Consider the following 14,214-nt stretch of genomic DNA (forward strand, 5'->3'; position numbering starts at 1 on the left):
ACTGATTTTCATTCAGCCAGCTGAATCTTTTCAGAAGGGAGAAGGAAGGGTGTTCTGTTCAGTCGGAGGGTGAAAGGGGAGAAATAATGTCTGCATCCTGAGGGAGTACTACATTTGCTTTATTTGTGTTGTGCGAAACTCATGCTGAGTGCATGAGGAAGGATGTTAGTTTATTTTATTGTATAATGATAAGTCCTGTACTGCAGTCTGATCGTTCTAATACAGCATGGGGCCGATTTTAAGTTGCCAAAATAGGCAGTGTCGGGGTGGTAACGGGCGAAAAATGGGGTTGGCCAACTTATTGCCCCCTTATCGCTGACAAATGGCCCACCTCCTCTTTCAGAGGGGCCTAATCAATGGGCGGCCAAAGCACCCGCCTCTTCAGGTGATAGGCTCCATTTAATATGCAAATCGGAGCCTTAGGATGTATAGAGGATCCCGATTGCTATTTTAGGATAGAACTGATCGGAGCATTCCACTGGTGATAGAGCGGAAGAGGCCCTGCAAAGGTTTAAGTTATTTTTGTGGAGCCAGGAGGAGCAGGAGTGTTCCATCAGTGCCCCACGTATATCATCTCGGCCGTTGCCGCCCTGGGTTCCCCTTCTCCGTAATCGCAATTCCCCCCCTCCCCCCCACTCGGACTTACCTTGCTGCCGGTTCAGTGGCTTCTGGGCTACTCGTTACTGGGGCAGCCTGAATCCGTCGAACTGCGGGTGTCAAATGGGCATCCTGATGCAGCTCGCCGGTTCATTTAAATGAGGTGTGGGCCTCGAAATATTTCCGGCCTCCTCATCCCCAGCACGGGTGGGTTGCCGGCTCACTCCGCCGGTCAGCCGCCCAAAAGTTTATTACCACCCCCATATCTTCTAACTCATCATGAGCACTGCCACGGGAGATCCACCAGGTGCAGTTACTAAATTCTCCATCTGCCCGTTGGCCACGAGGCCCACTTGACGTGATTTTCAGGCGACTCCGCAAATGGACGGCCAGGTGTAGCGCCCGAAACATGTAGAAGCCCACTTGACTAAAGAATCGAGGCTAAGAACAACTTGCAATCTCCTAACCATGTTTTTTATACAACAGTTCCGCCGGTTGTCGAAGCCTGTATGGAATTCCCAGTTCCAACGGGTGGAGCGTGCGGAGCCAGAGCATTATCTGCCCATTAAACATCCTTACTAGCGGTCCACAAAGGTACTATGCAGGACGGTCACAAAAGAGCTGCTGAAACATTTCTGTGTATTTTTGTGCTACTCCTGGCTTCACAGTGTGTTCCCCCCCACTCCTAGTGTGCCACTCCACCCTTTAACAGTTTACGTCTGGCTTTGCTCAGCTACGGAGCCGTCGGATTTCCCAATCGGCAAACTCGGAAATGGTCCTGGCCTCACGCTACTGTTGTTGGGTGGGCCAGAGCAATTGCTCCACCCATCACCCGCCAAATATGGGAAAATGTTGCAAATCGCCCCTGACATGGCCTCGGGCTGCCACTGGCAATGGAAACATTGCTCTTGGTTGTTCCGAGCCCTGAGACCTGAATCTGAATGGTTGAAGAATTATTCTGAACATATTGTTGAAAGATAGTTTTCGAAAGTAGGTGAGATTACTGAAATTCCAATAAAGAATTAGTGATGTGACAAATAGGTAAGAAATCAATTTTAAGTCCCAGAAGTATACAGCCCCTTTCTTTCGGAACAATGGAAAAATGGTGTAATAGTAAAACTACAACTGGGATCACAAGGTAATCTTGAGCATCCATTCACATATGCAAAACCTGAGACATGAGACATGAGTGATAATGTCTTTAAGGATGACAGTAGGGGAACTGGTTTTAGGCATGTTGGTCCATGGCCAGCCATGCAGAAATCATGGAAGTGGGAAACCAACCCACACAGCGAGAATCTGCAGCTGTGCTGACTGATGCTGCAAACTGCCCACACAGTGGTTTAACAGATTAAATCCCAGCCTCTGAAATCCCAGCCTCTGAAACGTGCTCCAGGCGGCAATGTTGTTGATCTTGGCAAAGGTGGGAGGTGAGTAACAAATTGGAGAGAAAGGTAAAACAAAATGGTGGCTGTGGTCTACCAGTGCTTCCTAGTGGCTAAAGCAGGAACTGCATTGATAGAACCAATAAATTAGGGCAGATTAGATAACTCTTAGTCGGAGAGGTCTTTGGGAGGAAGCATACAAAAAAAGAGTAAAAATAATGTAAAAGTACATAAAGAATACAATTGCTACATCAAAGGATAGCTTTCATTCAGTGATCACAATTTTTCCCAGGAGTTATTGATAATTGCACATGTATATTACTATATAAGATACAGACAAGTACCTTTAAGAAACGCGCAACTGATACACCCAAACATATTGAACAAGCTTACTAAGGCATGATCAAAATTATCCATTTATTATATATTAAATTCCGTAATAGAAAATAGGAAACTCATGCTGTGAAAACTGTAGTCTGTTCATTCACAAATTTAATGTATAAATAAACCAGGTTGTTGGTCTAAAGTCGACCTCATCTCACTGGAATGTTTTTCAGTCCATCTTCCAAAAAGGGGAATGCACATGTTGGTGTGTACAAGACCATAGTATCCAATGTGAGGCATCCTATTGTTACAGTCCCCAGCTCATGCTATCATTTAACTAGAAATTGAGTAGAAACTGTATTGATGAGTTCACTGTGACAGGGGGTCCACTTACAGCAGTGACCAGTGATGTTGAACCTAAGAGTGTTGACCAAACTTCTATAACAATACCCCAAGATTCCATTCCTGTCCTCCATATTTTCTACATGCTGCCGCTCAGCAACATCTTTTGTAGGCATGGGGGTCAGCTTTCACTTGTGTGCCACCTTGATTCTTTGACCACCACTTTGCTGACTACTTATTGACAACAAGTCCTAGATAATCACGAACTTCCTTCAATTTGGCATCAGCAAGATCCAAGCAATCCTGTTCTGAACCTAAGCCCCCAACTCCATCCATCTCCCCAGCAGCTTGCTCAGGCTGAACCCAACAATGCATAACCTCTGTGTCCTGTTTGACCCTGAGCTGAACTTCAAACCCTAGTTAGCCATCACCAAGATGACCTATTTCTACTGCTGCAACATTACTTGCCCCGGCCCTAGTTCACCTCCACTACCACTAAAATATATATCATCACCATTGTCACTTCTGGCCTCAATTGCTTCAACAATTTCCTTGTCGTTCTCCTGAGTTCTACCTTTACGAAATGCAATTTATTTGAAAATCTGCCATTTGCATCCTACCTGACACTAAGTCCGACTTCCTTTGCACTCATTCAATGGCTCCCCAGCTCTAATGCATTGATTTCAAAATCCTTCTCCCTCTTCTACAATCTGTGTTTGGCTTCGCTTCTCCCCATCTCTGAAACCTTTGTGTTCCTGCACTTAGTATCTGCTTTTCTAACTCCATCCTCCTTTTTATCTCTCCTCTGTTGATTCCAGCTTCAGTCACAGAAGGAACTTTCGGATTGCTCTGCCTTGTCACTTCTCTATCTTTTTAACAATCTTTATCAAAGTCACAAATGACATCCTATGTGACCGGGGTAAACTATCCTTCCTCATTCTTCGCGACCTGTCTGCAGCCTTTGACATGATTGACCACGCCACCTTCCTCCAGCGCCTCTCCTCTGTTGTCCAGCTGGGTGGGACTGCCCTCGCCTGGTTCCATTCTTATCTATCCAGTCACAGCTAGAGAATCTCCTGCAATGGCTTCTCTTCCCATTCCCGCATCGTTACCTCTGGCGTTCCTTAAGGGTCTACCCACTGACTCCATCTCTCTCCCTGGTCACTGTCTGAGGCTGAACCAGACCATTCGCAACCTGGGCATCCTATTTGACCCTGAGCTGAGTTTCCGATCCCATATCCTCTCCATCACCAAGACTGCCTACTTCCACCTCCGTAACATCGCCTGTCTCCTTCCCTACCTCAGCTCATCTACTGCCGAAACCCCCATCCATCCCTTTATTACCTCTAGACTCTACAATTCCAATGCTCTCCTGGCAGGTTGCCTACCTTGCACCCTCAGTAAACATAAAATATCTCGTGGGGGGGGGGCTCTATAAAACATTTTGGGATTTTTTAGTGCGCTATATAAAATGTGCTATATGAGTGAAAGTATGCCAGACCCACCCTGTCAAAAACAAAAATGACTGCTTCTTCAGTAGTCGTGTTATGTTCTATTGCAGTATTCTGCCTGCTCACTACATCCCTCAGTTTAAATGTACATTACAACTGCACCAAATGTGGGAGCTCGAAGGCTGACAAATCTTGCACAAGATATGTTAATTGCCAAGGAGCAAGAAATGTGTAAAGAACACCAACAAGAATGATCCCAAGTGTAAAGGGGATGAGCTACTGGGACAGATTAGGACAGGTTAAGCTCTATAGTCTAGAGAGCAGATTAAGAGGGATCTCATCCAGGAATATAAAGTATTAAATTGAATGGCAAAAAATTAATCTGAAAGGTAAGTGGGGTCAGTAGGGCATAGGATATATATCTATATTACATTAATGAAAAGTACACTTAAAATAAAAAGCAGAAAAAGATATTTTCTCAAAAGAACGATTAATGTTTGAAATAATCTACCAGGTAGGATTGCAGAGGCAAAGACACTGAACCCATTCAAAATATCGTTCGGTGCTAAGCTGTGAGTTTGAATATTGGAGGGACGAGCTTCAATGGGCTTAATGGCCTTTTCTTATGTTCTTATGGAACACTGTGGGGGAATCCAATGCTGCCCCAGTTTTCACACTGGGAGTGGGGTTTGATTTTGTACGAACACATCTTTTGGAACGGACGGATTTCTGTTTACGTTGCGACAGCAACTCAGTTTGTCAGAAAAATACAATTCAAAAAATGGACTCTTTCCTGCTGAAAGCATCTTCCATTTAATTGGGCACTTCAGGACAGTGATTGCAAATCAGCTAAACCAGGCACAGAATTTAATATTTAAATTGGTTCATTAGTTCGTGCAGTAGCATATTAGGTGAAAATATGATTCATGTACAGAAAGTGCACATTTGGGGCCAATGCATTGGTTTATGCCTCTGAAGAAGAAAATGATAGCTAATGCTATCTAAAAGTAGATTAATTTTAAACTGCATTTGGCTTCATTCTGACGGAGGGAATCATCATTTAATTTTAAAATGCAAAATATTTGTCACTCAATTATGCATTTAATTTTCATTGTAGTATTCTCTGATTAATATTTTCAAATTAAACAGACCACACTTTGATTTTATTTTCAAAATCTCCCTTTTAAACATCAAAAGTTGGATGAAGATGACTTCAGAACACATTGTGTGTATAGAAATATAACAACAGAAAGTGCTGGAAACGCTCAGGTTAACCTTTCGGGTCGAACCCTTTGTCAGAACTGGAAAAGGTTAGGGAAGAGAGTTTTTTAAGCAGGGGCAGAGAGAAGGGGAGGAAAGAACAAAGGGAAGGTCTGTGATAGGATGGAAGGCAGGAGAAATTGACTGACAAAAGGGATGATAGTGCAAGGCAAAAGGAGAGGTAATGGGACAAGTTAAGAAACAAAAGATGGCTCTAGATGATGTGTGAATGATGATGGCAGCAACATTAACAGTTACCATGTGAGGAAACAAGAGAAAAGAAACTATAAAGAAAGACAGGGGCCAATTTATAGTCTGAAATTGTTGAACTCAATGTTAAGTCCAGAAGGCTGTAAAGTGCCTAATAGAAAGATGAGGTGCTGTTCCTCGAGCTTACACTCTCTCTTCTCTCTCTCTTCCCTAACCTTTTCCAGTTCTGACGAAGGATTCGACCCAAAACATTGACTCTGTTCCTCTCTCCTCAATGCTGCCTGATCTGCTGAGTGTTTCCAGCACTTTCTATTGTTATTTCAGATTTCCAGCATCCGCAGTATTTTGCTATTATATATGTGCTTATAGAATGTCTGCAAATGAAACATCCCACTTGAAATTTTGTCATCGCTGGCTCATTTTTTCTTGATGTCTTCTGAGTGGTTGAGGACAAGTGAATCACTTTTTTGTTTGTGTACCTTTGTGTAGCTAAAGAAGAACCCCCCGAAAAAAAAATGCAGCCAGAAAAAATAACTTAGATATGCAGCTCCTGGAAAGACTGATCCATTATTTAATTAAGGAGACGACATTTTAGATTTTTAAAATTCTGAATTTAGACCTCTTCAGTAACATTAAGCATTGTTGCAGAAATATTTAGCGAAGAAGGAAAGATAGAAATTAGTTTAATCTTTCTCTTTTAAGCCTTGGGTCTTTGGATCTCACTACAATACCTAAGCCCCTAATGTACACTCTCGGGAGCCGCAAGCCTACATTTCGTTGTACTGCACTTGTGCACTAACAATGACAATAAAGTTGATTATTATCATTATTATATTATTATTGATGGGTCAGTCTGTTTATTGGACAGCTGCAGGTAAGCCTGCTGTATTCAATCCTGCTCCCTGTTAAGCTTTGAAAGATATTAAATATTTGTATTCATTTTGCTCAGAAACTTGTATTTTGTACTTCCAGTCATGAAGGAACTATAAGATAGATATTATTTACAGCTGTATCAGGAGTTGAAATAAATACTTAGATAAAGCAGGTTTAATATAGCCGCTGGCCTGGAGTTTCCGCTCAATTGCGCTGGGTATTTTTCGGCGCAATTCGCCCGATATCGGCGTAACTGGCGCAAAAGATTGCGGAATTTTAAACGCAATTTGTGTTCAGCACAACTCGGGTTTCTGTGATCTTTTGCATTCGTTTTAAAAACATCCGCTAGAAGTAGGCCCCGCCCACAAAACTGGCCACGCACCCAATTACTGACCATTGGGAATCTCTGCTAATTGCGCTCATTTGCAGGCCTTCGAGGAGGCTCCAGAGGCTAAGCTGGATCTTTTGGGCGCAAGGACACTAATAAGTGTGTTTTAAAAGGTTTTCAATTACATTTTTTGAACTGACTACTGTCCCCTAATCTAACTAGAAAATATTTTCATATACTTTTTAAAAGTCATTTTCAGTCATTTAAAACCTGGGTTACTCACAGGTGGTGGATTGACAGTGTGATTTAAAATGCTTATTTGTTGTGTTAAATCCATTTTCAGCCGTATTAATTAAACTTTACCAAGTTACCACTCATAAAGACATCAAGAAATATTTTTAAAGTCAAATTTTCAACAAAACAAATTTGAGTTAAAAAGCTGCCTGATTGTGCTGGTTCATAGCAGATTTTGTGTTCAGTGATCTGCAAATGAGTTTGAACGGAAACCCAGGGGAAAAAAACCACTTTTCAAAACGAGCGCATTTCGCGCCGGAATCACCGATTGCACCCAAAGCAGAAACTAAACCCCCATGTGTTTTCGCTTGTATAATAGAGGTCAAGTAAATGTTTAATCCAGTCTATTTACATGACCGTCTTCCAAATCAATATTTCCACTATTGCGGTATATATGCCAATCTTTCCAGTGTTACAGTATACACCATAGCATTAGGAGCCAAAGAAATGTTAAGATAGACTTTGTTAAAAAGAAAATACCAAAGTGTTTTCACATGACATCAAAATCTATTAAAAGGGTTGCTTTTGGTTCTGGTGATATCAGCAGTGAATTCTTTGCCAGCACCTTAGCAATATTCTTTAAATCTCTATATTTGGCGAAACATTTTATTTTGGAGAATTTTGTAGAGAATTCACAAAAAAATGACATACTTTACAAATGTTTTTTTTAAATAGCCAATTCAAATGAATCAATATTGATATTAATATCTAGTTACACCACACAATGGTATCAATCTAATTGATGTTAGTAAGTTGAACCCCTAAACCAGTATCAGAAAATCTTAAATAATTCCAATTCATCATCTGTCTTCCTGCTGCAGGGTACATGTTGCGGTTTTACTCAAGATTGTTTGGGTTCCTCTTTTGATCTACATTGACTAAAAGTACCAGGTGAGCAATCTATGACAGCTCAGAAAGCAGTGTGTCAGCAGATGTATTCAATGTCCAAACATGCACTGCAGTTATGCAAGACAAACAATATCACACACAGTCATCAATCCTGGTATACGTCACTTAAACGTTACTGGCAAAAACTATTTGACTTCATTAAAAGCTTGCAGTTAAACTTAAATACGTTACAGATGTAAATAATTTAATTCACAAAAACTGTGACAGAAATTAAATTTAAACCTTTAAATTATAATTAACAATCCAAACACGTAAAATGTGTTGGACTATCAATTTCATTTAACTTACAGAAAACAGTAAAAAGCATAACTTAATACAGGGACAGGAGAACCGTAAGGAAATGTTAGCAATTTTTAAATCAAAAATATGTAATACAACAATTAATACAATTTCATATATTTCCGATTAATGCATGCAGCATTATTTGATAGATTAATAAAGTACAGCTAAAGGTATTCAATAATTTTTAATTCAAATCAAAATTTGTTTGATGAGACCAATTAAAAGCAATAATTACAATTTAATAAAGGGTTTCAGTATTACAATGCAAAACCTACATGTGAAACAAGTTTATCTTTTGTGAAACTGCGGTATGATTTTGAAAAATCACTCTTTCAAAAAAAAAACCACCACAACAACCTTTTTTAAGACAAGGAAGTACTTTGTCTTCCTGTTGGGAGGTAATTGGTTACACCGGGTATCTGGGTTTAATTTCTAATTCAGGATAACAGAAGGCTGCCAGACTTGACCACAATCTGAAAGATTCTAGTTTCAGATGGGCTGCTGAATACCAGCCTTGGTGCAGTAATAACAGTTATGTGCAGAACGCTAATGGGCTGCAGATTTTGTTGTAATATTCTGGAAGTAACAGGAATTTGGAATTCTATAACATTCTACGCACTGCCCAGTTTTTCTCTGTTGACATTAGAACTCTAGTACAGTACACTGAATGTGAAGCATTAAAATCACACAGCTGAAAGACATGTTTTCACCTACTTGTCTGCATGCCTGTTTATCTAGACGGATACACTGGGAAACAGAAACAGCTATAATCGTTAACATCGTATTGTAAGTGACTAGAAATGATGAAGTAATATTTATCAAAGCAACATCTCACTTACCTAGGTTTGTATTTATCCCCACATTCCATACCATAATCGTAGAGTAGCTGAGGAACAGCTGCAGCTTTGGTCTACGCTGTTGACCAGAAGCACAGACTGTGAGAGACCTGTGGTAAGACACTGAACAAAATAAAATCTGAATAGAATGCCTTTAAGATACTTTTCATGCTTTTCTACAGTCCAGCCAGCTCACAGTGCCTTGTGCTATTTTGGGAATGCAGATACATTTTGCTCATTCCTTTTTCCTTTGGGGACAGCTTATAGAAGAGCTTGTGTCCCAGAATCAACCTTCACTTCATCTGCTGTTAATGATCTGCTTCGAGCCAGAACTTCAATGTTAAAAGCTCTGTGGCAAGCATAGTTCTGTCAGAGGTGCTTATAGAACTATTTGTCACTCATTGCAGGCAAATGTCCCTGCCCTTGCAATTAATACCACAACAGAAAAAATCATGCTATATATTAAGATCCACAAGCCTTTAGGGATTTGCTTTAATGGTCTGCTGTTATAATTTGCAAGAGATCGTCGCAGGCAGCCACAGTAAATGACAAAAGACAGCTCTAGTTTCCTGTGTGTCACATACGCTGTCTGTGCTGGCTTGTTTGGTATCCTTCCACTGCTGTAAAAATTCCTGGTCCTCTGCCAAAGTTATTCCATGGACAGCGAATGAGCAGTGAGCATAACAGACAGACACATAGCTGCTGGTAATTTGAACAAAGACGTCGCATTTCGCTGGAAGATGCTGTTGTGTTTTTTTAATCATTTTCGCTTTTCTATAGAGTTGAGTTGGTTTAATTGATTGGCAGATGTAGGACTAGGACAAAATATATTTCTATCTTTTATATTTTATCCTTTGTGTGAGAAATATGTTGGAGTCTGTTATATCCATAATTAGCCTAAAGGAATCAAGCAGAAAGGTCTTCTGTTACAAGTTTGCACAATTTATGTTATCCCACAGTGCCAACAACTGCAATCAAAACATAATACACAATCATTTATCTAAATACATGATTTGAATACATATTCCTTTTTCTGCATTGAACATTACCACAGAAATATACTACAAACTTTGTTTGAAATTTATGTACTAAAATAATTCTGTTAATTAACCATATAATAATTACTAGTTGATCTCCTGTGGTGTTGCTCATGGACAAAAATAAATCGTGTCTCTCTTCCTATAACTCTTTTATCTCCCACTTTCTAAATCTTTTCTGTCTCCCTCTGTTTGTTCTTTTTCATTCTTTTTCTCCCTCTTTCTATATCTCTCACACATTTTCTCTTGTTGTTTCTATATCTATTTGGCTCTGACCTTTTCCTTAATTGTTTCTGCCTCTTTCTCAATTATCTCCTCCCCTGTCACTTCAGGATATCTCTCATTCTCTCTAACTCTCAGACTATTCCAATGCTCTCCTGGCCAGCCTCTCATCTTGCACCCTCCGTACACTTGATCTTATCCAGAACTCTGCTGCCCGTGTCCTAACTCGCACCAAATCCCGTTCACCCATCACCCCTGTGTTCGCTGACCTACATTGGTTCCCGGTCCAGCAACAACTCAATTTTAAAATTCTCATCCTTGTTTTCAAATCTCTCCATGGCTTTTCCCCTCCCCATCTCTGTATCCTCCTCCAGTCTTACAACTCTTCGGCCTAGAAATTCGGTATAGCCGCGTTTGGGGCACTAGTCCTGGCGATGCGCAGAGGCTAGCGCCAGGCACGATTTAGCGCCACCTAGCGTGATATTGGGTTGCAGCGCCCCTAAAGGTGATTGCAGCGCTAAATCAGGCGCTGCGCGCTACTCTTAAGGTGCTAACCCAGCGGCGCAACCCAATTTCGTGGCAGCGGGGCGCAGCGAGGGTGCTGTCAATAATCACTTTCCCTGAGACACAGTGGCGCCGGCCAGTCTCTTAAAGGGGCAGGTCAATTGGCATCACCAGACACACTGCCTTGTAGGCCTTCAAAGCGGTGGGAGCCTACCTGTGGTGCACCAGCCTAGCAAGACATGGAAAGGGTGAGGTAGAGGGCGGAACGACTCACTGATGGGGCATTGGATGCTTTGGTTGGCGCAGTGGAATCAAGGCCAAGGAAGATGGTCGGAATGTGATTTATGTTTTGGACAGTCTCCCGGGTATGAGAGGCAGTTATGTGTCAGTGTATTAGTTTTGCTTTCTGTTGCCATAGCTTTCTCATGTTTAAAGGAACCACATTTTGTGTAATGAAACACTTTCTTCATTTACAATGGCCATGCCTGCTATTTACATGCATCTTGCCCTTCACAGGCTTGGGGGTATCAGACCGGTTCCATTCCTGTTCTTGGAATGGCAGCAAGCATTCCGTGAGAGGGGCCTAGAAGCTACTTCTGATCAGCCTCTGACATGCAGCCTGAGAAGAGCTGCTCGCGCAGAAGTTCAGGCCAGCAGGCATCTTCTCAGCCACCGACAGAGATGTCCTGCACCTTATCTGAGGCTGCAGATCTGGCTGAAGCAGCTGGCACAGCTCAGTCACCACCTCCTTTCTAAATCGCAGCCTTCTGACACACTGCTCCTCCGGCATGTTCATGTAGGAAAACTGCTGTCGGAGAACCCTGCCAGCGTAAGGTCTGCTGTGGCGACGTCTGTTGGCCCACCTCCGTCTGGCCATGCCCGCCCCCCTCTCCCAGCATCTCAGTGCCCTTTCCAGATGATTCAGCAGCAGGACGTTCCCCTCCAATGCAGCCCCCATAATAAGTGCCCACAGGAAGGTTCCCCATTGTCACCAACAGCAAGGTGATGGTCAGAAGGCTGAAGATCGTCTGCCTGCTCTGGCTCAGTGGTCAAATGGCTCTAAGTGTGCAGCTTAGCAACTCTTTGTAGCTCTCGAGGAAGTTGTGCTCCAAAAATGGCTGCCGCTTTTAAACCACACCAGTCCCCTTTAAATAATGCTCCTCCAGCCCGAGAGCGACTTGGTAAGGTCCAGGTAAGCTGTCACTATTAGCGCCAGGCGCTACGGAGGGGGGCGCCACTGAATTTCCGGTCCGGGGAGCCCAAAAGGCGTTGCACACTCAAATGACGTCATAACCAGCCTGCGCCCATGAGCGGGTGCTAAGATTTAGCGCCGGCGCTAAATGCATGCTCAACATGGGGCGAGGCGCTAGGCGCCTTGCGCCCGCCCGGAAATTGGCTAGCGCCCCACTTCTTGGCCTCTTTAGGCGTTAATCGGTGGCGCTAACAACCGAATTTCTCCCCCTTCGAGTTAAGTGCGCTTCTCCAATTCTGGCCTCTTGCACATCCCGGATTTTCACCGCTTCATCATTGGCGGCCTTGCCTTCAGCTGCTTAGGTCCTAAGTTCTGGAATTCTCTCCCTAAACCTCTCTGTCTGTTCCTCCTCCTGTAAGATGCTCCTTAAAACCAACTTCTTTGACCAAGCTTTTAGTCACCTGTCTTAATATCTCCTTTGTGTGCTGAGCCCCCTCCTCTACTCCCTCTTCACCCACGACTGTGTGGCTGTTCATGGTTCCAACACCATCATCAAGTTTGCGGATGATACCACGGTAGTAGGCCAGATCACCAACAACGATGAGTCAGCCTACAGGGAGGAGGTCCAGCATCTCGTGAAGTGGTGCGCCGATAACAACCTGGCCCTTAACATCAAGAAAACCAAAGAAATCATTGTGGACTTCAGGAAGTCTAAAGGCGGAAGTCACACCCCATCCACATCAATGGGGCTGTGGTGGAAAGGGTGAACAGCTTTAAGTTCCTCGGAGTCCACATCACGGAAGACCTCTCCTGGTCCCTCAATACCTCCTCTCTGGTGAAGAAGGCCCAGCAGCGCCTATATTTCCTAAGGAGGCTGAAGGGATGTAACCTGTCACCCCTGATCCTCTCTAACTTTTACCGCTGCACAATAGAGAGCATCCTGACGAACTGTATCACAGTATGGTATGGCAGCTGTAGCTACCATGACCGGAAAGCCCTGCAGCGGGTAGTCAAAACTGCCCAACGCATTACCGGCACCCGGCTACCGACCATAGAGCACATATACCAGAAACGCTGTTTACGGAGGTCACGGTCCATCATCAAAGACCCTACCCACCCCAGCCACAGTCTGTTCGCCCTCCTGCCATCTGGGAGATGCTACAGATGCATTCGCACCCGTACGACCAGATTTAGGAACAGCTTCTTTCCCAGGGCTGTCATCCTACTGAACTCCACAAATAAACTCTAAAGCCTGCACATCTGCCAATGCACTTTATTAGGGTTATGTTTATGTTAATGTATTACAAGCCAAATGTATGTTGAATGTTTAAATGTCTTAACCTAAATGTACACTCTCGGGAGCCGCAAGCCTACATTTCATTGTACTGCACTTGTGCACTAACAATGACAATAAAAGTTGATTTGATTTGATTTGATTTGATTGATTTGATTAAGTGACTCAGTGTCAAATTTTGTTTGATAATGCTCCTATGAAGTGCCTTGGGGTGGTTTACTATGTTGAAAGTGCTATATAAATGTAAGTTGTTGTTGTTCAGACACTTTGGCCTAGAAATTCATTTGCCCCCGAAAACTGAATGCGCGATCACCTCACGCCTCTTCGAAGGAATGTAGGCAGCACGCAAACTTCGTGCTGCCTGCTGATTAGTATGATTACTCCACAGCACTCAGACCTTTGATGAAAACTGTTTGTGCTGCAATGGAAGCTGGGACATTGGCCATCAGACACTGCACCACTGGTGAGCTGATGGAAGTGACCGCCCATTCCATGCTGGAAAGGTTGGGCTCCAAGCTTTACACAAAGCCCTGTGCCAAGTTGGAGCTGTACTCCTCCATGCTCCTTGACATTGAGCACAGGGTTTCTAGCAGGCTTTCCAGTGCTCCAAGCATTTAGTTGTGTACACCCATCAGCCTTCGATGCTGTGCCCATCAATGTCCTCATCTGACTCCTCTACAGTAGAAGTAGTGTGCGACCTTGCCCTCCAGTGAGCTGGCACCTGCACTATCCTTTCTCCCCCTGTCCTGGCTCCTGCGCAGTTGTGCCTGGTGACTCACCTTGTGCAGCTCCCTCCTTTATCCTAACCTCTAAAATATGCGCAGTGTCAGTCTCTGAGCTGTTGGCTGCGAGTGTAAGATCAATTGACAAATGA

At 43.1% G+C, this 14,214-nt stretch overlaps 1 protein-coding gene across 2 annotated transcripts in view; it reads right to left on the reverse strand.

Moving 5' to 3' along the window:
• Positions 1 to 14,214, reverse strand: part of LOC147108188 (leucine-rich repeat and immunoglobulin-like domain-containing nogo receptor-interacting protein 2) — a 322,653-nt gene that overhangs the window by 258,668 nt on the left and 49,771 nt on the right. For both annotated transcript variants that reach the window (XM_086004729.1, XM_086004727.1), the window contains exon 3: positions 9,095 to 9,988. Coding sequence is in view for 1 of the 2 variants with exons in the window: in XM_086004727.1 (XP_085860853.1) it covers positions 9,095 to 9,128 (34 nt within the window). In the remaining variant the exon portion in view is untranslated. The remainder of the gene's footprint in view (positions 1 to 9,094; positions 9,989 to 14,214) is intronic.

Source organism: Somniosus microcephalus, chromosome 13 (genome assembly GCF_052327205.1).
Source record: "Somniosus microcephalus isolate GS21.2 chromosome 13, FLI_Smic_1.0, whole genome shotgun sequence".
In the NCBI taxonomy this organism is placed as follows: domain Eukaryota; kingdom Metazoa; phylum Chordata; class Chondrichthyes; order Squaliformes; family Somniosidae; genus Somniosus; species Somniosus microcephalus.